The 26,810-nt window shown below is 29.3% G+C and overlaps 2 protein-coding genes across 2 annotated transcripts in view; one reads left to right on the forward strand and one right to left on the reverse strand.

Moving 5' to 3' along the window:
* The window catches only part of LOC107444189 (uncharacterized), a 49,896-nt gene extending 48,014 nt beyond the window's left edge, over positions 1-1,882 (forward strand). Inside the window, exon 3 of the mRNA XM_016058274.4 lies at positions 1,548-1,882. The gene's annotated coding sequence lies outside the window, so the exon portion shown is untranslated. The remainder of the gene's footprint in view (positions 1-1,547) is intronic.
* A 1,962-nt stretch (positions 1,883-3,844) lies between these two features.
* On the reverse strand, positions 3,845-8,975 carry LOC107444176 (uncharacterized). Its single transcript, XM_016058259.3, has 5 exons — positions 8,835-8,975; positions 6,861-7,011; positions 6,607-6,785; positions 4,765-4,921; positions 3,845-4,110 (listed from the first exon to the last, which is right to left on the reverse strand). The coding sequence occupies exons 2-5, from the start codon at positions 6,970-6,972 to the stop codon at positions 3,935-3,937; spliced, it is 624 nt and encodes a 207-aa protein (XP_015913745.1). The 5' UTR covers positions 6,973-7,011; positions 8,835-8,975; the 3' UTR covers positions 3,845-3,934.
* Between the last annotated feature and the right edge of the window lie 17,835 nt (positions 8,976-26,810).

Here is a 26,810-nt window from a genome sequence, read left to right on the forward strand (position 1 = left end):
TATTTATATATTTTATTGATGTTTTAATAGTTAGTAAAATGTGGCACGGAAAATTTGGTCGTCGTGATTAAATATTTTGTAAGAATATTTTTATTTTATTGCTTCAGACAGATAAACGCTGTTTTTTTCTCAGAAAATGCTATACTGAACAACATATTAACAAATTTTATTAACAATTTCTTGCAAGCAGAATTTTTTAAAAGAGATAAACTGAAAAATTTTAAAATATGAAATACGTTTTTGTATAAATGCAAGTGAATAAACATTATTTTGTGTTGCTGTTTCTAATGCCACTTGCCAATTACCAGCGAGCATGCTTGGAGAAACAAAGCAAATTTAAGGCTGAAGGTACGTTTCTTGTTGTTCAGTGGGGCCATCTATGGCCAAGAATACGTCTTCAGCCACACACACGTCACAGTCCGTTTCAAAGGCTGGGCCCATTCGTACATCCATTCATTCATCCACAGATCGTAATTTTGACCTGAACCAGATAAATATGCATCTCCAATTCATTAATTTGTAATACGTAAAATTAATTTATTTTATAGACTATTACGATTTAAATTTTAAATAAACTATTGATTATTTTTTTAATTTCAAACAGAAAGAATTTTGCATTAAACAATTATTTTTAAATTTAAATTTTATAAGAGACTAAAATTTTAAAAAAGAGCTTTCTTTAACAACCAATTGAAAATGTTTAGACTAGTTAACCCGCAGTTTTGTGCACTAAGCCATAAGTAAAGAGACGTGATACAATCTTTTTTTTAAAAATTAATGTTCCCTTTTACATTTCCTTTAATACATTTTTGTTAATCCTGCTTTAAGAAATTTAACAAAAAATTTTACGAAAAAATCTTTTATTTTCGCAGATGAGAAAAATTCTGCATCAAACAAAATTAACAATTTTTTAACGACATGACAATTTTCTAAGTATTAATATCTAGTCTCGATTAAAAAGCTAGTTTTACCTATTTTCGTTATTATTTGCTTGTATGTTTCGTTAATTTAGGTTTGTAACATGGCGTACATGCCTAAGTCTGTAAAATAGGAAATATCAGATAGATTTAGAAATTTGTTTAGCGATGTGAACAACGATAACTTTCTTAACACTGTTTTGTTTCAGGATGAAATGGTAACGAAATAGAATACTTACAGTGAGTTTAGAAAATTCTTTTTTCTACGAGGGCCGTAAAAAATTGCTTAAACTATCATTCACGCAAGTGATTATTTATTGATTGTAATAATATTTTCAGCTGGTATTGTGCAAATAGGTATTTAACATGCACTAACATATGCACTAAGGTAGCAGGTTTTTTACAGTCAGATGGAAGTATAGCTTACAATTAATAAATTTTATTTAAAGTTAGATGACAAAAACTGTAATCTTCTTTCTATCTGTAATAAATATTAAAAGAATATAACTTTTTACACAATAGGAATTAAAACTAATATATTAAATGAAAAGAGGCAAATTAGTTTACATATTTGCATCGTACTCTGAAAACTATGTTATGAAATATTGATAATTTAATTTTGTTTTGCAGCCATTTTCAAGAAATAGAAGAATCATTGTGGTCATCAGACAATAAAAGAGAAGATAAAAATATTAAGCATCAGAGACGATTTTCAAGCGATTGTCAGTGAACTCAATTGTGCCAAAAATAGTCATTGCAGCTTTTTCTCTTGCTACATTTATTTTGTCTTTTTTTTCTGTCAAAATTTCACACGACGTATCTGTTTAAAAAAAATAATTGGATTATTGATTTTCAGGACTGCTTCTCTTAATAATTTTCTTGTATTTTATTGAATATACTATACTATTGAACTTTATAATGTATCACATTTTGTTGTAAATAAAATTAAAAATTTCCAAACAAAATTTCGCAGTTTTTTTTTTCGAATTTATAAATGAAGAGTTGTACTATCATAAGGTTATTTAAGTGTTTAAAATATAGAATAATTTTGAAATCATCTTTTCTTAAGAATTATTATTGCAGAGTTAAGTAGTTTTAGGCTTTCAATTTTAGTAGAAATAATAGATTATTGCTGTACAATTTGTTACCCAAAAGTTGTGTTGTAATACTAAACTGTTTCTGATTATTTTAATGTTTGTTTCGCTTTTTCCGACCTAATTAGAAATGATATTATTGTTGATAACAATCTGTAACTCGATGATAATCAATTTAAATAAAATTAATATTATAGGATACAATATTTTGAGTTTAAAAAGTTCAAATTAAGAAATCATAAATTATACTATACTGACAAAAAATCGGACAGTACATTGACGAACCAAAAGTAATAAATAATGGTATGCTAAAATTAAATACACGAATAATTTCTGTAAACTCTTTAACTGTCAGAATTTTTTGCTGTTTTATTTTTTCATTTAAAAAAAAAACCTTCTTGTATTCTAAAAATTTGAACTAGTTGCAGAATCTTAAAAAGAAGAAAAAGCGTGGACTAAAATTAAGTTAGAACTACCTTATACGTAATCATTACCTTTAATATATATTTTTCGTTTCTTTGTAAGGATTGAAAAAAGAGACAAAAATAATTTTGGAAACTGTTGCATCATTAATGAAAGAGGGTGGAACAAAATATATCAAAACTAGTTAGATTGCCTTGCGAAACCTCAAGGGGTTTCATATAATCACCTTTCAAGTCGTCTCTGTTATCTACTGCAATCAAACAGGTTTCGAGTTTGCTGTCTCTTTTTCCTCCGTGATTATTTAGATGTCTTTAATGTATTTTTCCTTGCTGAAATGCTGATTTGCAACCCCTAATATAAATACTTGTTTAATTTATTTTTACAAGGTTCCTAAGAATATGTATCAAGTGGGAAGATTATAGAACACTGTGTAAGTGACAGTATTTTCATTCCTTAAAATTCATAAAATTTTCCTTCAGTCACTCAAGTCATACCTTTATTCATTCGTTTATTCTTATCTGCATTTGTTCGTCATACAGTAGTCCTTACACTATTTCGAGAACATAACATTAAAAATAATTTAATACAATACATTATATAACTTAAGGATAAATATATAGCTTAAAGGATAAATATATAGCTTAAAGATTAATACCTTTACATTAATTTAACCTCCGATGTAAAGATACCTTTATAACTATGGTTAAATTAATGCTGATGACAAAGATATCTAGGTCTTCACTGTTTTTAAGCAACCATACCATTTGAAATGGTAATGGGGCGACAGCCAGCATGATGGTGCGAAATGGTAAGAAGACAATTATCTAAAATAACGCCATGCTTACATCAAAACTCTTATCGGAATTTAGATTTTATCTACACATCAACCTGCCGGAATGGAAATAGCAATTAGAATTTTGTTCGGAATTTCTTTCCGAACGGAATCAAGATTTCGTAATATGCCAAACTGACATGTACGTAATTATGACGTCACAAGAGCGTCATTTCAACCGAAATTAAATTCCGTGAAGCTGGTAACAGAGCTTCAATGACATATTTTGTATTTTCAACCACTGCGCAGCTTAGTACCCCTAACGTAATGACATCTGTCTTATTTTTCGTCTACTGCGCAGTTAACTTCGTCACATCGGACTACTAAATTGATCTGTGCTGAGGCCTTTCTACTTCTAGAAGGTGTTGCTTCAACTAAGGCTCTAGCTTCAACAATTATCAAAATATTTCCTAACAATGAAAATGCAGTCTCCGTGTAGCACTCTAGTTTTAATAACCTTGAACAGACAGATGCCTTGTTGCCTTATTGTTTTCTTTAGTGACATATTGCCAATAAAAATTAGCACAAAATTCAAATTTTAAGCTGAGTGTGTTTAAAGCATAACAGTACCAACTTAATAATCATTTCACTTTTCTCTTTAATGAAATTACAAATATAAAATGATGTAATGATATTCAACAATAAACACACTAAAAAAATTTGCCTCATTAAAATTCCTTCCATAATCGTTCACATTTTCTCATGACACTAAACTTGGTTTCCTCTTCGGATGCGGAAACGCCTTCACTTTGTAAAAATGCTACTATAGCTTCCTTCAGGACATCCTTTCTGTCAAGTACTTCATAGGCTTCTTCATGGCTAAGTAATATATCTTCAAGCTTTTCTGAAAGATTAAACAGTATTTAAATTTTAGCGAGCTTTCAAAATGGCTTGTATCCTAAGCACGCTGGCCAAATGACTAGTTATTTCATTTAATATACAGTGCTTCGCCAAGTTTCAAGTTCATAAAGTTTAGATTCTCTTTGAATTGTTCTAGGACAGATCTTTGTTTTTAAGTATTACTTGAATTCTATTGTAATTTGCTGAAATTTTAATCAACTGCTTTTTCTATTTTTATTCACAGTCCACATTAAACATCTGTTATCACATTTGTCCTTTTCCCCTTTATGTTAAAGCTTATATATATATATATTTATATACATATANATATATCAGTAAATAACTTTATATCTAATATATTATATATATATATATATATATATATTGGGAAAAAGTAGAGCGTGTCAACAATATAATGAGAGAAGGAAGGTGCGAAGCAGGTTTATGGGGATTTTACAAAGCAAATGCTGCCCAAACCCCATTTTCACTTGGGCAGATTTACAAAATTCAAACAATCTTAAATCCGATTAATTGGATCTTTTATTTTGACATGAACTTTTTGAAAGATAATAGTGAATGTTTTTTTAATTACAATATAAGGAAAAAAGAGATTAAGAAAAGGTAGATAAAAATTCATTTGGCCACTGTGTTTACATACCTTTGTTAACAGCTTTATCTTCCTGCTTGGTTGAGGTAAAATACAGGTCATGAAGCCTGGTTTTTTCCAGCTGATTAAGAATGAAAAGAAGTCCTTTCCTTTCCATTAATGTTATCAGTTTCTTTGATTCTACGATTGATACTCTATTTGACCACTCCTATTGTTCAAAAAAAAAATGAATTAAAATGTGTAATTATGACCATGACCATATAAAAATAATGCAAATGTGGACTTCCAGTTTGATATACAGAGTTGGCCTACAGTCTATCTATATGGTATAGTCTATCTATATGGTACATGGAAATAACTCCCCTCGCCATTCATCTGGAGCAGTGGCGGTTGTTATGGTTACGAGGGTTGGCTATTTCAAGTAGGGATGTTGGGTTAATATTTGGCAAGTTTTGGCTCTTGTTGGTGAGAGAAAAGGAATTAGGGAAAAGAGAGAAGCTCTCCTCTTTGAAAGCCGCGATTTCTTGTTTATCAGTAAACAGTCTTAAATTTTGTGACGAGGGGAGTTCTTTCGATCGACAAACAATTAAGGATTCAGCTAGTTTAAAAAGTCCGTTTATTTACCATTATACTATTACAAAGACAGCTGGTACTCATCAAATTTCGGTATTTACTGGTGTTTACTGTGTTCGATGTGGGCACACTTAGTCACTTAGCACAATCCTATGGTAATCAAGTTCCGTTCATGTGCTTCATTGATCATATTTATATCAATTTCCGTTACAGCAGCAATAATGTGTTTTTACAGTTTTACTGTCATGGCCTATTTTTTTTGCCAAATAGAATGATAGCCAAACATATTAACTTATCATTTTCGGAGTATCTAGGGAGCTATTAAGCCTCTGTGCCTATTTCAATTCATAAGATTGTGCTATATTAGACTGAATTGCATTTTGAAATTTCTCAGGAAAGTGTTTATGTTAAAAAAAACACATTTCGCCTGTACTACACTAGTATGTATTACTTACACACTAGTATGTATTACTTACATGTATACTATGACTGTATATTGTGCTGATATCTAATGAAAGTTTTAACGGCTGTTAACATACCTACATGGAAACATTATTAAAGAACAGTTTATATAAAAAGTAGCCTAATCTAAAGTAAGGTATATCACTAAATTGCCTCAAGCCCTTCAAGTGTATTATGTATGTTACATTTAAAAGAAATTAATGTGCTTAAATTGCTAATAGAGCTCTAGGCTATTAGAGCTCTGGGAAGAAATAAAATAACAGTTTCAATCGTTTCTTAACCACTTCAGATTTTTATCTTGATATGAAATCAATCGAAATCGCAACTTTCCGACACTAAAAAGCTAGCAGACTCAAAACTAAAATTAGGAAAATAATGAAATGATTTAAAAAATAAAATAAAATAAAAAGAAACAAACTTTTCTATGAGGCTAAAAGGAGAAAATACTTGTATTTTTGTCGCACAAAAGAGAAAAACGTGGGGCGCTTACTGATTTTATTTTATCACCACCTAAAATTCTCCTTGTGTTTTTCGAAAATAATGTATTTAAAGAGTAACGAGTTTAAAGTAATCGCATTTCGCCTTTTAGGTATAACAAAAATAAAATACGGCTCTCCTTTTTCTCCAATAGGAAAACTTTGTTTTCAAAAACATTTATTATTATCCTCCTCATCATCATTATTATTGTTATTATAGATGCACTTAAGCTATGAATAATTCATAATTCTTTAATTATTTACGTAACATAAAAAACAAAACTTGAATTGCAGTCAGTTGCATTAATCAACACATTTTTATCCACCATTCAGTTAATTAACTTATTAAAAATTAAATAAAAATTGGTAATTTAATTATAACCTTTTCCGGTATGGACCATAATCTTCTACATTTCCTTATTAAGGCATATTTGCTTTGGTATAGCGAAGCAGGAATGCTTTGATTCTGTAAATAAGTTACTATGTCTTCCTTGAAGATTTCTTTTCTGTCTAGCATTTCACATGTCTCGGTGACACTGTCCAAAATACTTTCAATTAAATCTGAAAAACGAAAGCCTTACTTACTAACACTTTAATTTAAATTAAATAACAAATTATAAATTTATATAACTTTACCATGCTCTGGCTCATTTTTCAGAGTCGAAGTACGATACAGATTAAGAAGCCTACTTTTTTCAATCTGTTTAAGAATGGCATGCATGCCAGCTTTTTCTCGCTTTGTTATCATTTTCTTGGCAACTGAAGTTGACTCTCCATGTAACTAATCCTACAATGCAATGATGCAGGAATTATTATTATTATTATGTTATTATTATTATTATTATTATTATTATCATCATCATCATCATTATTATTAATATTATTTTTATTATTATTATTATTATTATTATTATTATTATTATTATTGTTGTTGTTATTATTATTATTACTATTCAGATACAAAAAAAGGGAGTTCNGTCCCGCAGTGGACTGATCGTTAAGACACGGTTCCCAGCAGATCACCGAAGTCAAGTCAAGCATCACTGGCTGCGGTCAGTGTGCGGGTGCGTGACCCACTTGGATCAGTCTGCGTAGGGACCGAGGGTGTGCGGTATTGGTCCTCATTAAACTGTGCTACCGTAAAGTGCTCGACTTCGCGTGCAGGTCGTTGGGCTACCGAAGCGGTGGTGCTATCCCCTCCGCAGAGGATCAAAATTGTGATGGCATGTCTTCGGATCATCCTCCGGGATGTTTCCCAGACCGTCGCCAATAGCCCATTGTGCTGCTCTAGTGCGACGTAAATTAACAACAACAACAACAACAATATTATCATTATTATTATTATTATTATCATCATCATCATCATCATCATTATTATTATTATTATTATTATTATTATTATTATTATTATTTAGATACGAAAAAGGGAGTTCTAACACGAGATTGTTGTATCGTCAATGCGCAAACATAACATTAAACGTTAGCATTAAGTTATATTAATTCAAATCATTTTATTCATTCCATCTACCATTTTTGACGCACAACTCTTCAAACTTTACATTCAAATTTTTAAAATAACAAAACAAAAAAGAAAACATTTGTTATTTTAATAAATTATATGGGAGTTTCCCCCTTCTTGCTGTCTTTTACCAATTTCTCTGATTGATATCAAATAAATTAACAGATTACAAGATATTAAGCAGATTTATTAATCAAAGGTTAAATTTGTTTGGTTGAAAGGTCTAAAGTTTTATCTACAAACAAAGATTCTGTACCCTATTTGTTTGAAATAAAATTTGAATCACTCTGTTATTACTGCAAATTAGTTTAATCTGCAATGCTTATATTTCTTGAGCATTATTTTTTTTAGGATTCTAAAAATATCTGTATTAATATATGTATATATGTATCATTTTAAAAAATTCAGAAAAATGAATATTTTTCTTTCTTGGGGAACTACTTTTTAACAAATCATCAAATTATCATCAATAATCATTAAATGTGTCATATAATATCAAAATACTACTATAAATCTAATTTGCCCACTTAAAACAGATTTTTTTTATTTTGAATATTTAAATTAAAATATTTTTTTAAGATTCATGATTAAAATATATGAAATCGAATGTAGACTTAACAATTTCAGCACAACTCACACAAAAAGACAGGTGCGTTTATAAGAATATTACGTTATTCACTATTAGTTAAACAAACTTTTATTTGACCATGTAATTTAAAAAACAGTTTAGACAATATTTATTGATTTTATAAACGTATAAGAATGATATGCTGAAAAAATTTCTAATCACTGATCAGACTTTGAAAACTACAATTTGTTAATCTTTGATTGTACTTAAAAGTGGCAATAATAAACAAGACTTTTCTAATTCCAAAATTATGGATAGAAAATTATGATATTTACAAATAAAATGACATTATCAGCATATTAGAGCATTTATTAATATTAAAAATTAACACAAATCACAGCAACTACGTTTCGTTCATCAATTTCAAAATATATAAGAATTCAGCTTACGTAACATATTCCATATTATATAATAAATGATTGAATAATTATTTTAAAAAACTATACATTTTTGCGAAGCTTACCATTAGAGACAGCTTTTAATTTTTATCAAAATTTTTTTTAATTAATTTATATTTAATATCTACTATTAATCTATGTAAACAAGTAAAGAATCTTTTTGATTTTAAAAATTTGTACTATAATTACTGTTTATAATTTCTAAACGACTTTCCACGAGGGGACAAATTTTTCAAGTTTCAAAAAATAATCTTTGCACTTGAATGCTTCGGACTAACCATTTAAACGAAACAACTTCTATATGTTGGTCTGTGTGGTTTGATATTAGCATAGAGCAAGTTTAGATTAATTACTTTTACATAATTTTAACTTAGGAATATGTTGCTTCTGAGTGCGATGCAGTGGTTTATAGATTTTCATGCATTGTTCTCATTTGCTATTTTAAAAACGGACTCCAATTAGGTATACTATAGCCTACGTCACAGATCGTGTTATTCCTACTAAATTTAACTACTAAACAGCATTTTCTGCGAACCTGATTTCTAGCAACAAGTAAAAGCATCAAACGAAGTATCTTGTTATAAGTCGCTACTCGCCAGATTGGAATTGTATTAGTCTAGTTCCTTTGGAAATAATTTATATTGTTGTTTTACCGAAGTTTATGAATTTAGTAAGCATATTTAAAACTCAGTTTATTAATTAAACTAAAAGGTAAATGTTATTCCTAGTAAGTGGAAGTAGTTGTGCTTTTTTCATATTATACTCAATTAAGATGTCTAAGCTGATGTCACTTCACTTTCCCGTCCACTGTAAATCCAGTTACAGCTGCAACCAATAGGAATATGTTTCTATTGGAATAGAAATAAGAATCATCCAATAGGAATAGTGCAAACGAAAACTGACTGAATGATAGTGGAACACTGATCTAGTTCATCTTCTGACATTCACATGATGGGATAAATTTGAATAGTCGACACTATATTATTTATCATAAGTGTCTTTGTCATCTTTTTTGTTTTTTGTGAACAATATTTATAGAAAGAATATATGAAATACTTCTCTGTGTGTCATTGTGTAGATATAGTTTTTAAAGTTGTGTTTTTCTTGCTTTATTCCAATAAAAAAATTTGAATAAAATTAATATTGCTTAAATTTGTGTTAAAGATTTGAAGTTGTTTTTTTATCTCGCCCATTTATGTAAAAACACAAGACTTTCAAATCAATTCCAAATTTATTATCTTATAATTCGGCTATTCATAACAATGTTTGTGTCATATTTTCATTTAGTCTGAGTTATTTTATTCTACCATATAATAAATTCTACTATAAATGGAGAAAACAAAAATTTTACTTTAATAATGATTTTCCGTATTTATTTTTTGATTAATGTTAAAGGAGTAATAGCCTGCGTTATTCATATAAATATAAATTTTAGTCAGCATTGAAATTAATTTAAGAACAAGAAAAAGGGTAAGAAAAAAAAATATTCAAAATAAATCGTAATCGTTTTACATGTTTAAACAAAGGAAAGGTTACTTTTTATATATTTCACTGTGATTTAAATATTGACTCCATTGGCCCTTTTACACTCAACCCAAAGAAGTATTTTATGCAGTTGTTTAGATCAAATACTTAAATAATAATTATGTGCCCGCACTCTCAGAAATATGCAATCGCTGATTGTTCCATTAGATATTTAGGAATTAGGAGCCAGCATTCTTAAAAAAAATTAGTTTAAGTTTGAAAAATATTACCGTTCAAGTTTTCCTACAACCTTAATTAGGTGCTGGATCTAATCGTGCTTCTGTTCATGTTCAAACATGTAATTGTGCAATCAAATTTGCGAAGTTATTAACATCCAGATCATACAGTATACCCCTATCGAGAGTTGACATCCAATGATAGGCAAAAATATATTAGCAACGAACTACTACCGTTTTTAAAATGGGATAAACATTCAGCCCCATAAAAGTAATACAAATCTGATATGGTATCCCGATATTCCAAGATGCTGATGAATTTATTATATGTAACATTATAGCTTCTATTTTTTATTGAAATAGTTTTAATTTTACAGGATTCAAGTTTTATTATGTATTCGGTACTAAAAGTAATTTCTGAAAGTTAAGTACTGTTTTAGATTTCGAAAGAAAAGTACTAAATGCCTTTAAAAAATTGCTACGTAAATTTCTGAATATTGATTTTTTTTCCATTTTATCTATATAATTTTGTGGGGGGCGGAGTTATCGACCAAGCCAACCGTCATCTATCAAAAGGTACCTCTTGATAGAATCAAGTTAGCATGCTTTATATACTTGTGAATGATATTAAACTTTTTGTAGTGGTAGTTACGCCACAATTTAATAAGAAATGTATGGTTCAAGTTTGAGACTTCTATTTTAGTTGGAAAGAATTATTTCACATTCAATTTGGGTCATTTTCTCTCATTACCCCGATAATTAAAAATTTCATAATAAAGCTGTTTATTTATTAATTTTTATATACATAAATTGATCAGGAACACGTTTATTAAAATTGGTGACTTCTGTCCTGATAGAAACTTATGGCCTTGTTGACACGCTCTATCAACATACTGGCTGAACATCTCGGGTCCAGTCGCTACATATTTATTCCGATAACTGCAAATATTGAAATGAATCTATTTTAGTTATTCCTTTTAGTTGTTCCCTCTTTTCACAGATAACACAAGCTCAAAATTTAAAACTTTTACCTTAGTAAAATCGTATTACTTAGCATTACTATCAATTAAGTTATCTCGATAACTGCAAAACAGCGAAATGACACTTGTTAAGTTTTTTCTAATTATCTTATAAAAAGCAAATGGGTCCAGTTTTAAGGCTTCTACCTTGGTAAAAGATAATCATTTATCATTACTGACAATTATGTCTAATTACCCCCTATAATTAAAAGTAATGAAATTAAGCCTTTTAGTTTTTCTTTTTATCTGTTCAAGTACTCGTGGTCTAAGTTTGAGACTTCTATCTGCGTAAAAACGTGTTATTTAGCATTACTGCCAATTAGGCTAATGACCCCTGATAGCAATTTTGTACCCTCTGCCCACCCCTCCTCTCTTTCAAGTAAACGTGTTTTAAGTACGATTTCCAATACGTAGATTTTTTTTACTCTATCTTTGATGCAATTCTATAAATATATAATTTAGGAACAATATGTACGTATTTTCGCCACTGTAGTATTTTGGCTTTTGAAAAGTCAAAAAGGCTAGTTTCAATAAATAAACTGAACGTCAAAATTTTCTCATAACTAAGTATTCAATTCAGTTAATTAAAGCGTTCTTAATTATGAATAGCTTCTTTGAAAAACAACTTCCTTTTGGAAATTTGCACTTTTTGTAAAATTTTTAACTAAACTAGATTAAAAGAAGGAATCATAATCATCATCATTTCTAATTCTGAAAGTAGATTTGCTTGAAAGATATTTCCTTGCTCTGTAGTCCTGAATCAAGCAAACATAGATTCCTTCCATGCAAGTTAAACTAACATATCATTTAAGAGCATTTGACATTTTAACAACATTTTCGAAGAATTAAACTGGGAAACAATTTAACAGATCTTAGATACCTTCGTATTGCTGATTTCAAAACTGCAATCGTCTTCTCCCTCTGAGCAACAGTTTTTTTTACCATTTTTAAATAAAATTTCAAATCTATTTCTGTCGACATGTGTTTAGTTTAAAAACGCTTTATAAATAAGAAGGTCATACAAACATCGTGACAAACTTCTAGAGGAGTTAGGGCACATCATCAGGATTAAAATAGCATTGGAAACCATGCCTTAATATTTCGTCATACACTGCTAGGGGTGCTTCCCAATTTTGAACAATTTCATCGTGTTCTTCTAATCAGGTTATAATAAGAAGGTACCTTTAGCTGCATACCATGACATTTACGGGCATAGGTTCCTATGCCATTTTAATCCTGGTGAGGTAGATGAGGTCCTTTAGAAACTGGTCTCAGATAGTCTGGTTGGTAGGGCACAGGGCCCGTTCAAATGGTCGTGGGTTCGATCCCCGCCGGCCGAAGATTCCTCGTGTAGTAAATGGCGACTGATGCACGTTAAATCTGTCGAGTCATAAACTCCTCCATGTTCCCATAACAAATCATACCCCTGGGGGTATTGATATAAGAGTTTCCTTGTCTTCTGGATTAAGTTCAAAATTACAAGGCTGCGGAGTTGAACATTAGTTGTCGTAAACCCAAAATTGGGTAGGTTGTTTAATGACGGTTATAAAGTAAAATAAAATAGTCGTGTGACCCCTTATATATAACACGTTTTTACGCTTGTGCACTTCGATAAAAAAAATAGGCAATAAATGTCATTTTTAAAAAAGTATCTATAGCTTTAGAAGCAAAATTAATTTCATTTTTGAAATCCCTACTCCCGAATTAAGCAAGATCAATTATTTGTATAAATGCAACAAAAAAAATTGTTCCCCAGTGTTATTAATATTCAATTTGCTTTCATTAAATAAAAGTTGTAACATAAGGGACAAAGGTATAGCGTGCGCATGAGAAATCGTATAATTTTATCATTTTAGATTCAGTTCATTTAATTTTTTTCATAGAAGTTGCATTTATTCGTGATATGTGCGATTTAGGAGTTTTAAACGCTCGAATTAATATTCAACAACACTTGATAATTGATTTCATTTTACGGAACATTCGTTTATTTTTATTCAAACAATATGTGTGGAAAAAAAGCCCAGTGCTATATTCAAAATTCCATTATTTTTGAAAAGCTTAGGGATTATATAATTTGCATAATAAAATGGAAAATGTTCATTTCCTATTCAAATTTTATTCAATTAACGCGTTACGTGATGTTTTTCTTCAGTTTGTTTTACATTTTGTCTCACATAGCTAATGAGAAATAAAATAGTTACTCAAGATCGTATTATATGCAAATGGGTTTTTCCATTGTTTATTGTAAATTGATTGTATTTAGAAACAGTCTAAGAAACTATTTATGGGTTGTTCTTAAAGTATTTTAGTTTTTTTTAATGAAAATGAAAGGTAATTTTCTTAAACAGTTTTAGAATTTCCATGCTGAAATTACGGTAAAATAACCAGTAGCAGTCTGTTCATCCGATTTGCATAAAGTTTATGGTTAGGAACATTTTTCACCTTTACGATTTTTAAACCGTTTACAACAAGTACGGTAAGAAAAACTGTGAATAGAAAACTCTACTATTTTGTAACCTTTTATAACTGGCATAGTTTCTAAACCATAAAAATAAAACTTTAACGAACGCTTAAACGCGCTGTAGATGCTGCTTCATTTATGCGTGAATAATAGTTTCTTATTTAAATAGTCCAGGGTCACCGACTGAAGAGTGCAAGACACTGAAAACTTTTCATGTAATGAAGAAATTCAAAAATTTGTGTGTTGTCAACTCTGAGATTCGAACCCCTGCTCAACCAGTCATGAGATTGACCGATTAGCCTTCTCAGTATGTACCCAGCTACCAATAAACTAAATAGCTTCAAAAGGTGGGCCTAGCTGGCGCGAATAAAATTCTGATTGTTAAACCATATTAGGTAAAAACAATCAATAAAAGTTTTTTCTCACACTTGACAGTTTGAATATCATCTATTATATGGTTATTTGACTGTTTTGGTTGAAAATGGTAAAATAACAATTAAATAAACAGCTATTTAACCATTTTTAACGAAAAATTTCCTGCAGCGTAGTGAGTGAATAAATATTTTATTCAATAATATATTGCTCATTCTGATCCAATACCTTTTACCATCTTCATAATTCCACGCGCAAAAACTTTTTTTTTTTACTTTAACAGTATTTTTTCTTTTTACGATAGTAAAAAGTCAAACATGCCGAACAATTTTCATTTCATTTTCCATATTTGAAAGGGCACCAACCAAAATCTGGTACATAGAATGAATCGAACTTTTCACAAGCAAACCTTGCTATATAAACTGTCAAAATATGTAATGGTTATGCCACCTAAGTCTGAAGTTGGCTGTGAAAAAAACATAATTAAAAGTACTATTGAAGAAAAAAAATCGAAATTGCGTTAGGAGCAACTCAATAGTTTTAAAACCGCCTTTACTATTAATGTTTGAAAACTTCGGCCATTATTATTACTGCCATTAGATTTTCTATTATTACATCTACATTAGAATTTCTGTAATGATTTCTGGAATGCAAAACACGTAACGTTTTGTTACACTAAACGGTGAAAAGCGCTTCCGATTTCTTAAGGATAAACAGAGCAAGTGTTTAAGAGTACTTGATAGTGGAAAGTACAAGCGCTTTAAGTGCATTTAAAACGGTGAAAATAACAAACGCTTCGGAGTACTTATCATTGAGAAGAACAAGCGTTTCAGAGTCTTTAATAGTTTAAAAGAAAAAACGTTTCAGAGTTTTAACATACTAAAAGACGTTTATATAAAAAATAAGTTTTTTGTAGTACTTAATAGGGTAACGGATAAGCTATTTAGAATCCCCAACTTTGAAAATATGCAAAGTTTTTTTTTATTATGAATGGAGTACTTTAATTAGTGTTAACTCGTTTAAGAAGGTTTAGAATACGTTTACCAGTTAGATTTCCGGAAGTCATTTGACAATCGTGTGACAACACTTCGCCTTCTCGTAGATTCTTTTTCATCTTGACCTGTTTTACTGTTCAGTGCAAGGAAGTTTTTTTTTCCTTTTTTTTATAGAATCTGACCATCTGGTCCATTCCCAGTTGGTCAAGCCATAAAAATCCATCCGGTGACTGCATTAGATGACCAGCCCATTTCATCGTTCGAATTTTGATATAATTGGTTATGTCATGTTCGTTATAAGGACTTTAAAATTCATCGTTCGCTTGTACTTCCTTTCAAATTCTTCAAGCGTTCAAATAATTTTTGATGCTTTTTCATCTCATCTTCTTTAATAGTGATTCATCATTATTTGATAATGTTCCTTTTTTCCCCCAAATATTAATGGGCAATCCTTAATTTAAATATAGTTTTGACTTCTCATTTCTGACAAGCATTCATAAAAATATAGATTGAAGGTGATAATAGCAAAATGCCCTGTATAGTTTTCCTCTCAAATTTTTTTCCTTATTCTATAAAAAAGAAAAGACTGTCAAACATTTAAATCAAAGAAAAAAATTCTTGATTTCTTGAAAGTATTTATTATTTTATTCATGAGAGAATATTTCTAAGCATAAGTAAGCCGATGAATTTCACAGTATAGCTGACAGATTTCTTAACTTGTTTCATTCATGTCTAATGATACAAATATTTAAATTTTCAAATACACAAAGAAAATCAAAATAAGAGTTGTCTTTTTTTTTCATATCTTTGCTATACTGATTCTAAACTAAATGCCGTATTTTTGTAAAAAGAAATCCTATGTTGAAATTACTATTAACAAAAAAATATCATTTAAATTATGTATGATACAAAAAGAATAAGACAAAAATTTATTCCTAATTTCTTTTTTAAAAATTTGCTATTTACGTCATGTTTCTCTCGAAAAAAATATTCTAGCTGACTTTCAAAAGCCTTTTAAAGTCATTTGATTGATGATTGTTGACTAAGATTTGTATCTTGCGTCACTTCTGAAATCCTTCCTCCGGCTACTCTCTTTCTAAACATTTTTCGAAACATTTTTCTTTTACTTTTATCTTTTCGTGAAATATTTTTCTCAAACCCACATTCTCTCGACATACAATGTGAGAAAGGAATATTCTAATAGCTTTAGCTTTGGAATATAGGTAAAAAAAGGGTAAATCTAGTTGCTTCCACTAGTTGTCACAAAATGGCCTAATATTTGGAGAAAAAATATATTTTTATTAAAATTAAACACAGAGTTAAAAATTTTAAGTTTGCTGCATCTAAGTAAATTTTAATATTAATTTCAAACAACAGATAGCTCTGAGGATTGATAAAACTTTATAGCACTTTTCTCTATTTCATATTAAACCACTCCAACTATGTTTGGTCACATAATTTTGCGTATGTTTTATAGTTTTCTCAATAAGAAGTGCCACCAGTTGACAAACTTTGTAACTTATTTTGAAATTTGTTATGAATATTTCTAGTTTTCTAGCAAAAAGAAGCAAAGTGTAGATTTCTATCTCCATCAATGTTTCTTTAATTTTCAAATTGTCAATCAATTATGGTATAAACGCATTTCACAACAGCTTTTTTATCTGATGGCAATATCTATTTATTTATTTATTTATTTATTTACTTACTTATTTATTTATTTATTTATTTATTTATTTATTTATTTATTTGTTTGTTTATTAATTTATTTATTTTCATGTATCAAATAATATTTTGGTTAACTTGATCTGAAAGTATTAATGCAAGAATGTGAAGGAAAAAAATGATTCAGAAAACTTTTTATTTTACGGAAATATGATTGATGTTCAAAGAAATTGCTCAAAAGTAAAAGATTTAATTTATACACAAGGAATTGCTCGAAGAGAGGCTCAAAGAAATTGCTGAAAAGATCTTCCGCCAGCTGCAATGTAAACTTTATAACTACTGCGTAGGGAGTGATGTACATTTGTGAAAACAAGAAATTTAAATGTTTGTAAAGAAAAAAAATACTTTAAAAAAACTACATAAGGGTAAATTTGAAATCAAAATTTGCAATTATTTCCCGTAAAACTGCTTTTCTTCAATAGTGATCTACATGCAGATAAATTTTTAAAGATGAAGAACTTTTTCAGGAGAATTAGACATGAGTAATTTTTTAAGCTCAGTTTGAAATTTCGCCCTGTAAAAATGCTTCACCTCTATAGCGATGCACATGCGGAAAAGTTTTTAAAGATGAAAAACTCTTTCAAGAGAATTAGACATGAGTAATTTTGAAAGTTCAGTTTGAAATTTCGACCTGCAAAACTGCTTCACCTCAATAGCGATGCACCTGCGGAAAAGTTTTTAAAGATGAAAAACTCTTTCAAGAGAATTAGACATGAGTAATTTTAAAAGATCAGTTTGAAATTTCTCCCTGCAAAACTGCTTCACCTCAATAGCGATGCACATGCGGAAAAGTTTTTAAAGATGAAAAACTCTTTCAAGAGAATTAGACATGAGTAATTTTGAAAGCTCAGTTTGAAATTTCGACCTGTAAAACTGCTTCACCTCAATAGCGATGCACAAGCGGAAAAGTTTTTAAAGATGAAAAACTCTTTCAAGAGAATTAGACATGAGTAATTTTGAAAGCTCAGTTCGAAATTTCGCCCTGTAAAACTGCTTCACATCAATAGCGATGCACATGCGGAAAAGCTTTTAAAAATGAAAAACTCTTTTAAGAGAATTAGACTAGAGTAATTTTGAAAGCTCTGTAACCTACTCGATAGAGCTCTACATTTTTTCCGACTCTACAGACGAAACATATTATCTGATTAAACCCTATAACCTAATCGATAGAGCCCTTAATATTATACGATTCTGCAGTCCTAACATATTGTTAGATGGAAAAAAAAATTAATAAAAGAAATTAAAAANTAAAGACGGCATGTATCGAAGGCTTCATAACTCCCGATATGAGTTTCAACTAATAACTCTTAATAATGAATGACTCAGCAGCTGAAAAACTTAAATAATTTTTCATGCAAAGTGAAGAGTTAAAGAGCTTAATGGATGAATAAACTAAATCAAAATCTTCGAGTATTTTCAGACAGGAAAACGAGTTAGATGTAAATTTGGCGACAAACAGTCGACGACTCAAGAAAATCTGCCTTTCCGGCGCAAATAAAACGCCATGAGTGCAAACGCTATTATGTAATCAATTGAAATGATAACGAAGAATTTATAGATTTCACCAATTGGAAGTTTTCGCATTGAAAATAACGGCAGATAAATTCTCTATTTTCTATTGTTAATGTATGAACTTTAAAGTTAATTTACTCAGATTCACTGAAATGTCTCTTATGAAACTTCCATTCTATTAGAGCAAATTCAGCGAACTATGCGTCTGAAATTAAGGTCTTCTTGAACTTTAATTGTTTTATTTAAACTTTCTAGGTTTATACGCACGACGCCAGAAACCATGGTGACAGGGATTACACAATCGCAGTCAGTTTTCACTTTAATGCTTATAACCTCTTCAGTTTTATGGATCAAATGAAAATTAAGAAGGCTGTTTTAGTAGGTCATTGTATGGGTGGAATGACCGCCATCGCTGCTGCTGTAGAAATGGTATGTCTAAATCTTATGTTTGTGACCAAACAATGCTGCCAATTAGGGATAAACTGGGTACTCGGTTAAGATATTTCATACTAGGATCCTATTATGAGTTCTCATTACTCAATGCCAGGTAACACTCTTTTAATCTCGATGCAACCATATTGATTTATGATAAACTTAAAACTATTCATAAAAATAGTCTTTTGAACCATATCTCTTCTTCAATTTGTTTTGTTTCTTAATCTTATTCTTCTGTTTCTTGACCGTTTAAGTTTAGGTACAATTGTTTTTACATTTGTGCAAATTTTTAATAGTGATTAATTTAATTAATAGAAAGGAAAATGCAATAAAGAGCGTTGAAAATAAAATTAGTATCACCAACAGAAATTTATTGAAAACTAACTGAATACCCGTTCTTTGTACGGGGTGAATTAAAAAAAATAATTAAAAAATCATTTTTGAACAATGCTACGAAATCATGCACAAAACTGGAAGGCCAACCGACCCAATAAATGAAGCTAAAATAGTTTAAATTTTGTTTATTTATTATTATTTATTGTCCTTCCTAGTGGTATTAAGTTATTAGATTAACCAAAACACATTTTTTGTAATTCATTGAATCAGAATAGAGATTAACTGTATTCAACATCACTTGTCATCAACGCTCACTGGGCATCAACGCTCGCGGTCAATTCATGATAGTCAAAATGTATCACTATCAAATAATTTTCTCCGGTACAGATCCCTTTCTAAGGGTTATAAAACATTTCCACGGCTGTCGGGATAGCCTGGTTGGTAGGGCGTTGGGCTCATGTTCAAGTAGTCGTGAGTTTGATCCCCGCTGACCGAAGTAAATGGTGACTGTAGCAAATGGTGACTAGTGAACGTTAAACAAAGATCATAAAGTCCTCCATATTCCCCTTACAAATCAATACCTCTGGGAGTACTGAATTGGAAATTAATCGTTCTCCTGTTCAGGTTAAAATTACGATCAGAATATGAATAAATGGATGTATGAATAGGTATGGCTTATAAATGGGCTGTGACATGTGTGTGGCTGAAATCATATTCTTGGCCATAGATGGCACCACTGAAAAACAAGAAAAGCACCCTCTGCTTTAAATTCTGTTAGCTTCACCAAGCAGACTTGCTGGTATTTGACACTTGGCGTAAACAACATTTCCACAGTATCAGTATTAAAACTGCTCAGTACTAGTAATTACCAAATATATTAATATGATACTAAACATCTTTATTGGTTTATTTGGTACTTATTGCATAACAATTCAGCATTAGAGATTTACGCGAAATGCGTTTATTAGTGATAGCAAGCTAAAAACAAATCGAATTCTTATAAGACTTTGATAAGGACTTTGAAGCATGGTCATAGCTCTGTCTGTCCTTTAATATACTATTTATAACATTTATAAGTGGTGGTGAAAAAAGTTATTTTAGTTCTAATTCATTAAAATAGTAATATACTCCATCTTTGCTACTACTGAAAAAAATACCATCTCAAACTACGGAAAAATCTCTTTCTAGAATTCTTATTAAAACTTCATCAACTACAACTTTAGTCAACGTTCGTGAAGAGAGCGTTACTTATCTTCAAAGTTAGTGGTTTCCTTATTTTGATTTGAGGATAAGTACTGTATTAACCTTTTTAGCCATACAGAATAGAGGAAATATTTATAGTAGAAATGTGTGTTAGAAGATTACCTAGAGCCTTATCTGATTCATGAATCTGTGAGAGGAAGTCGTTAAAAATTTTCCTAAGGACGCGAATCTAGAAGATGTTACTGAAACCTCTATGCAAACATGGTATGAAAGATTATCTCAAAATACTATAAATTTTCAAACTTTCATGAATTGTTTTTAAGTGTTATATATTTTTCCATGCTTGGAAATCCCAAAAAATGGCCAACTATTTGGAAAACCGATACCGGAGATAAAGTGATAAAAATATGTGGTCTTGCTGCATTTTGTTTAGGAAACAACGTTGAGGCTCGAAGAGACTGAAATCTAGTGACAAAGTTTAACAACAGATAGCTTCGTTAACTAAGAAATACTATAAAATAAGGTTTAATTAAAACTACCATTTGTCTTATGTATGTCGCAGTCTAAGAACAAAATTAACGGACGTCTGTGTAATTATTTGAATTAGAATGAGTTTACATGCAGCAGAAAACTTTGTTTTATAGTTTTATAGTCAACAGCGCAATTTTTTGACACTAACTTCGTAACTAATTTATGAACTTAGTGAAAGAAAAACAGTTTCGTAAGCAGAATGCGGCAAACCTCGCGAAAAACGCTGAAAGTTACTTAATAAAATAAATGATGATTATTTTATTGAGATAGAAATAATATGATAGAAATAAATGATGATTATTTTCTAATATTTTTAGCTTTATTTTATTCCTTGAAATGTGTTCCATAGAGCCTAATTAGCAATTTTTTTATTTTAGAGGTAGAAAGCATTTTTAATTTTTAAAAAAAATCATTTCAAATTATCATAGCCAGTTTCGTAACTAGGTTCAATAAAACATAATTCAAAGAATGAAATAAATAAAAGAATATTCATTATAAGTTACTTTAATTAAAATTACTTTCGTATAATTCTCCATTAAGTTTAAGGAAACGCCCAATTTAGAAATTGGGGGAAATGCATCACTATATATTTTCGCCAAAAACAACTACAAACAAACAAAACCTAATCTTTTAAGCAAAAACTTATCTTGGTGTAGATTTATAGTACGGTAAAAAAAAATAATATTTCCTATTGATATTTGAAACGCAAGCGATAAATTTGCAATTTTTCATTGTTAAGCAAAACTTTCATTTAATTTTCTCGGGTTTATCTAAATAAATTCCTTTTAAAATTGTCATATGTTTAAAGAAAAAATCAAGCAATTTACATAATTTTCCGAGACATTTCCTATCAGTTTATATAAGAAAATTTCTGGAGTTTTTACTTTTCCATGTCCTCCTTAAAATACATGCCACCTGCATAGAAAAACTTTATTCACATCGAGAAATGCCGTCATGAAATCGAAGTTTGTGTATAAAAAGACATTCGATGGACAGAATGGCGTAAACTTCAGCGCAAAGAGAACATATTACGCTACTGTGTGCTTTAATTAGTTAAAAATAAATATATATTTTTAGAATCCTTATCAAAAATGAAATTAAAAAAAGTGTCTACTTTAAGAGTTGTATAATACTGATAGCATAAGTATTTTCTTAAAAATGACACATTAGTTATTCTAATGCTATTGCTAATTTAAATGTCATTGAAAATAATTGCAGGGGAAATAAAAGCCCATCTTTAAGCCAGAACAATTGGGTATAATATAGCCTACGTCACAGGTTGTGTTGTTCACAGTTTTTATTTAAGAAAATAAAGAAAAAGCGATTTATTTACGTATTTTCGTATGCCGTCAAGAATGGCTCTTTAAATTTGTAGATCGAAATTAGGTGTGATCGTATAAACACTCGAAAATTTAAAATAGAATTAAACTTACATGCTACTAATTTCTTTACAAATCAATAAACACAACATAAATCGAGAAAAACTCGACGAAAAACTCTAGTGGAAATATTTTATTACATTTTCAGTATATGTGGATTCATGGTTACATTGACAAGAAGCTTGCATGAATAAAAATGGCTTTCGGGAGTTTTGAACCATACCAATAAGCGAGTCTCATTACCTAAATAAATTAAATTTCCAACCAGTCAAATTAAAGTTCCTTTACCTTCGGGATAGCCCTGAGTGGTTCCAATAGGTTTTTTTCCTCCCTTCCATGTAACGCAAATACACGTTAGTTCCAGAGAAAAGTTTTTCGTAAAAGCACATTTGTTCATTGTTTTCTTGATCTAAGAGAGATACTTTATCTTTTGGTTGTTCAAAATTACCAAGATACAGTAATAGAATCGTAACATCAAAACTACATTTTCAATTCAACATTGGTTATAAGATTTGATGCTTAAAACTTAAACAATGATAATCAGAACATCTTACCTACAATGTGCCGTTATTTTATCAAATATTTTTAAAATATCCTGCACTTAACAGATCCTACATTTGTGAATGCTTTTGAAAATTTAAACAAATCAAATGAAAAATTAATTAGCTATGATGTCTCCCCGTCATCATTTCATAGCAAAGTTTTACGTTAATCCGAACTGTCTACATCCGAACTGCCATCCAAAACTTAACTTAGACACTTTTTTTTATATTTATTTTCCAATATATTCATTGTGTATTTTTATTTACTATGTAAGTGGACAATAAATTTCCTTAAGACTATCACTTGTAAAAATTTGTTCAATGAAAAATTATGCAATTCTTATAGCATTTCACATAAATTTTATAATATCGGGCAGTGCCTCCCAAGAATTTTGATAACATTGAAAATTCGAGATGCTATCGTAACACTTTAACGCCTACAAAAGTTAATGATAAATTTTATTATTCATCTATAATTGAGTAAAAACTTCACAGCATTTCTCTCAGTTACCTTTATTTTGACATAAATTAAAGAAATTTTAAGTAATTGACTTATATTTAATTCATAGCCTGTGGGTTGAATAGTTGGCTAAAGTAACTTTGATTTAAGTTTAGTTATGGGTCATTCTTACAAAAAGGTGATTTTTTAAGTCCCTGAGTAATAAATATTAGGAAATACAGCAGATTTCTTAATATTTTTCTTTATCATTTTTCGTGAAGCTCTTAACTAACAAATCATATGCATTTCTGCTAAATGTATTTAATATTTCATTCTTATTTTTTAATAAACATGACTTCAAAATCCCCTCCGTGGACGTCCCTACGTCTGTGGCACGAAATAATTTTTAATGCCTGTTAAACAATTTAAATGTTATTTTAATGATTTTTGTAGTTTTACCTAGTTAAATGTTTATGGTAACTTTTTATATTTAGTATTTAAAAAAAAAATTTATTTTTATAAAATAAATGACTAGTAAACTTTGTCCATCAAAAATTATGTCTCCCTCCGTGGACAATTAATATAGTTCTGTAAATATGCATTAAAGGGCAGCATATGCGAAATCCCTATAAGACAGCTGCTGGGAGGGGTAACCATTCCATTTTCTAATGTCAAATATCAGTTACTTTTGTTCTCTTTGGTGTCAGTTTTGGATTGTTGTGTTCAACTGGGGTTTGGCAAAGTTCTCACCGTATACTCCGTGGACATCATAAAGAAGGTAAGAGAAAATTATTTTATTTTTGATAGATGAATTTTAGATTGCAAAAATAGTACATTTAACAAAAAGAACTGCCCCATTTTTGTAACTTTAAAATTAAAAATCAGAAAAATTCAAGAACTAGTTTTTGTCTCCTCCGTGGTCCTCCCCTCCGTGGACATAACAAGTCCACGGAGATGAAGACACAGTCAATGTAAGAGACAATGTGTTAGATAACCATAATACAATTTTAATAATTAAAAAACTATTTTCTTTTAATTGATATTTTTTAAAATGGAACAGATGTGTTAATTTGCTTCTATTTTTAAAGAAAATCAATTAAGTTTACCTTTTTATATCGGAGAAGTAAATATTGGCAATTTTTCTAAATAATTTCTGTGATGTTTAACATTTTTTTTCTCTTCAAATTTTAGGAAAAAAATTGTAAAACCAAAATTTAAGAAAAGAAAGCAATCAAATGTTCAAATGCAAAGGAGAAAGGAACAGAAAAAACTCAGTATGAGGTAAGCTAGACAGAAATTAAAAGAAAACCCTATATTGTTTGAAGAAAGTGAAAAAAAAAAGAGCGAGAAACTTTAAAATTTGTATCAGAAATAGATTTAACAGAAAAATCGTTATTAAATGTACTTAAATTTCTAGAAATTGATGGAGATAGCCGTTTGTGCCCAGGGAAAAAAGAAACAATAACAAGAAGAAAAGAGAAAAAACAAAAACGTTATTTGGATGACAGTATGTTTAACTTGCATAAAATGGTCACAAAAGAGTACCCTCAACACTCAACTTTCATGTGGAGTCTTAATTTTTATTTCAATAGTCTTTACATTTTAATTTATTAATATTCAGTAAGAGTTACTTAAGAAATTGTACACCTAGGTTAAAAATGGATGTTTCCTTTCATAGCAGCATGATTAATCGGAAGTAGCTCTATCTCTAATAATGAAATATTTTATTATTTACTTATTAATGTTAAACTCATATCAGTTGTACCCAATAATTAAAAAATTAGTCTTCATTGACATTTTATATTTTATAACATAAAATGTCTCCTCCGTTGACTATTACATCTCCTCCGTGGACAAGGCAGAATTTAAAATATTTTAAATCTTGTAAAAAATAAAATAGAAAACTTGACCATTATTATAAGGACATATAACAAAAATAAATAAAGGCATTTATGTAATTTTTATCACTTTCTTAATTACTTTAATTTAAGAAATTTTTTTAGTCTATTTATACCTTTTCAGTGAGAATGACCCTTATCATGCTTTAAAAACGCTAAATATTTTAAGATTGGTATAAGATTAGTTTAAGATATAAGATTTTTTAATAAAAAAAATAATCAGCTGAAATTTGTAAGTTAAAAAGTCCTATTTTAATTTCTTAGCCGAGAATTATAAAAGAATAAAAGTAACAAAAAAAATGCAGAAGCCTTAAAAAAATTACATATATTTTGAATAGTAAACATACAATACAACTAAAGCGCAGCGCAACAATACAAACAGTGTTTCGTAAATACCTACATTCATATATAATTTCAGAATCTTAGTAAAAAAATTATAAAATCAAACCACTACTCATTAAGAGCCAACTAATATTTAAGAGAGAGGACACTACAGTTAGTTATCTCTGAGTTACCTTTATCCAGTTCAATTACAATAAATGTGGAATTAAAACCACAATATGCATGTATTTAAAAATATGTTCACATTTTTTTGTTATTTCTATTAATTCTACACACTACTTCATCGTAACATATGAATAATTTAGAAAAATGCATCATTAGTAAAATTATTTGTTTAAACTAATTTTTTTTAAAAATAAATTAAGCTTTTTACTTTCGGTAATAAAACTAATTTTATTAATTATCACATAGCATTGAAAAACGTTAACATGTTCCTTTCTAAACTAATACGAATCCTAAAGCAATGAAAGGATTTTTATTTGACTTGATGCATAATACATTTATTATCGGGAAAAAAAACTGTCTTGTTTTGAAATCTTCTTAAATCATTCCGAGAAATGTAGCAAATTTCGCACGAGTTTCCTGTTTATATTTTCTTTTTTAGATAAAAAAATTCATTCAGAAATACTTTTTTGATTTTATACTAAGAAAAATTAATAGTTTATATTAAGTTTAAAATGAATATCAATTCTTTAAAAATGAATATTAATTATTAAACTACATTTTTCCAGTAAAAAATTAATATAAACTCTGTTTCTGTCACATATTCTAATTAGATATTTTAGTTATTACGTGCTTGATATTCAGTAAAATATAACCATCGTCGATGTTAAAATCAAGAAACCTCCAATTAAGGCTCCTATACTCTAATTTAAGGTTCTACCTCCAATAGCATAATCAGCGTAGTGCATTTAAAATTATCTCCTGAATATTGAAACTTTGAATTCAAGTAAAAAGCTTATTTTAATTGATGCTTGCAAATGACATTTTTCCCGCTATAAAAATCAAATAGTTTCACTGTTTTCCATGAATCTGATTTTGAATTAGGATAAAGAAACTCTTTTTACTCCCTAATCTGCTGGGGAGATTCACATTTCATCTGACTGCTCTAGATGCATGATCGAATATTTAAGGATCGTTTACACTATATGCGAT

This window comes from Parasteatoda tepidariorum, chromosome 5 (assembly GCF_043381705.1).
Source record: "Parasteatoda tepidariorum isolate YZ-2023 chromosome 5, CAS_Ptep_4.0, whole genome shotgun sequence".
In the NCBI taxonomy this organism is placed as follows: domain Eukaryota; kingdom Metazoa; phylum Arthropoda; class Arachnida; order Araneae; family Theridiidae; genus Parasteatoda; species Parasteatoda tepidariorum.

Bases quoted from the DNA above. Each gene is read 5' to 3' on its own strand.
- LOC107444176 (XM_016058259.3), bottom strand. From the start codon at position 6,972: ATGATAACAAAGCGAGAAAAAGCTGGCATGCATGCCATTCTTAAACAG. The intron at 4,922-6,606 runs GTTATAATTAAA...TTTGAACAATAG, and splicing joins TATGGTCCATACCGGAAAAG to GAGTGGTCAAATAGAGTATC. The intron at 4,111-4,764 runs GTATGTAAACAC...TTAATCTTTCAG, and splicing joins AGATAAAGCTGTTAACAAAG to AAAAGCTTGAAGATATATTA.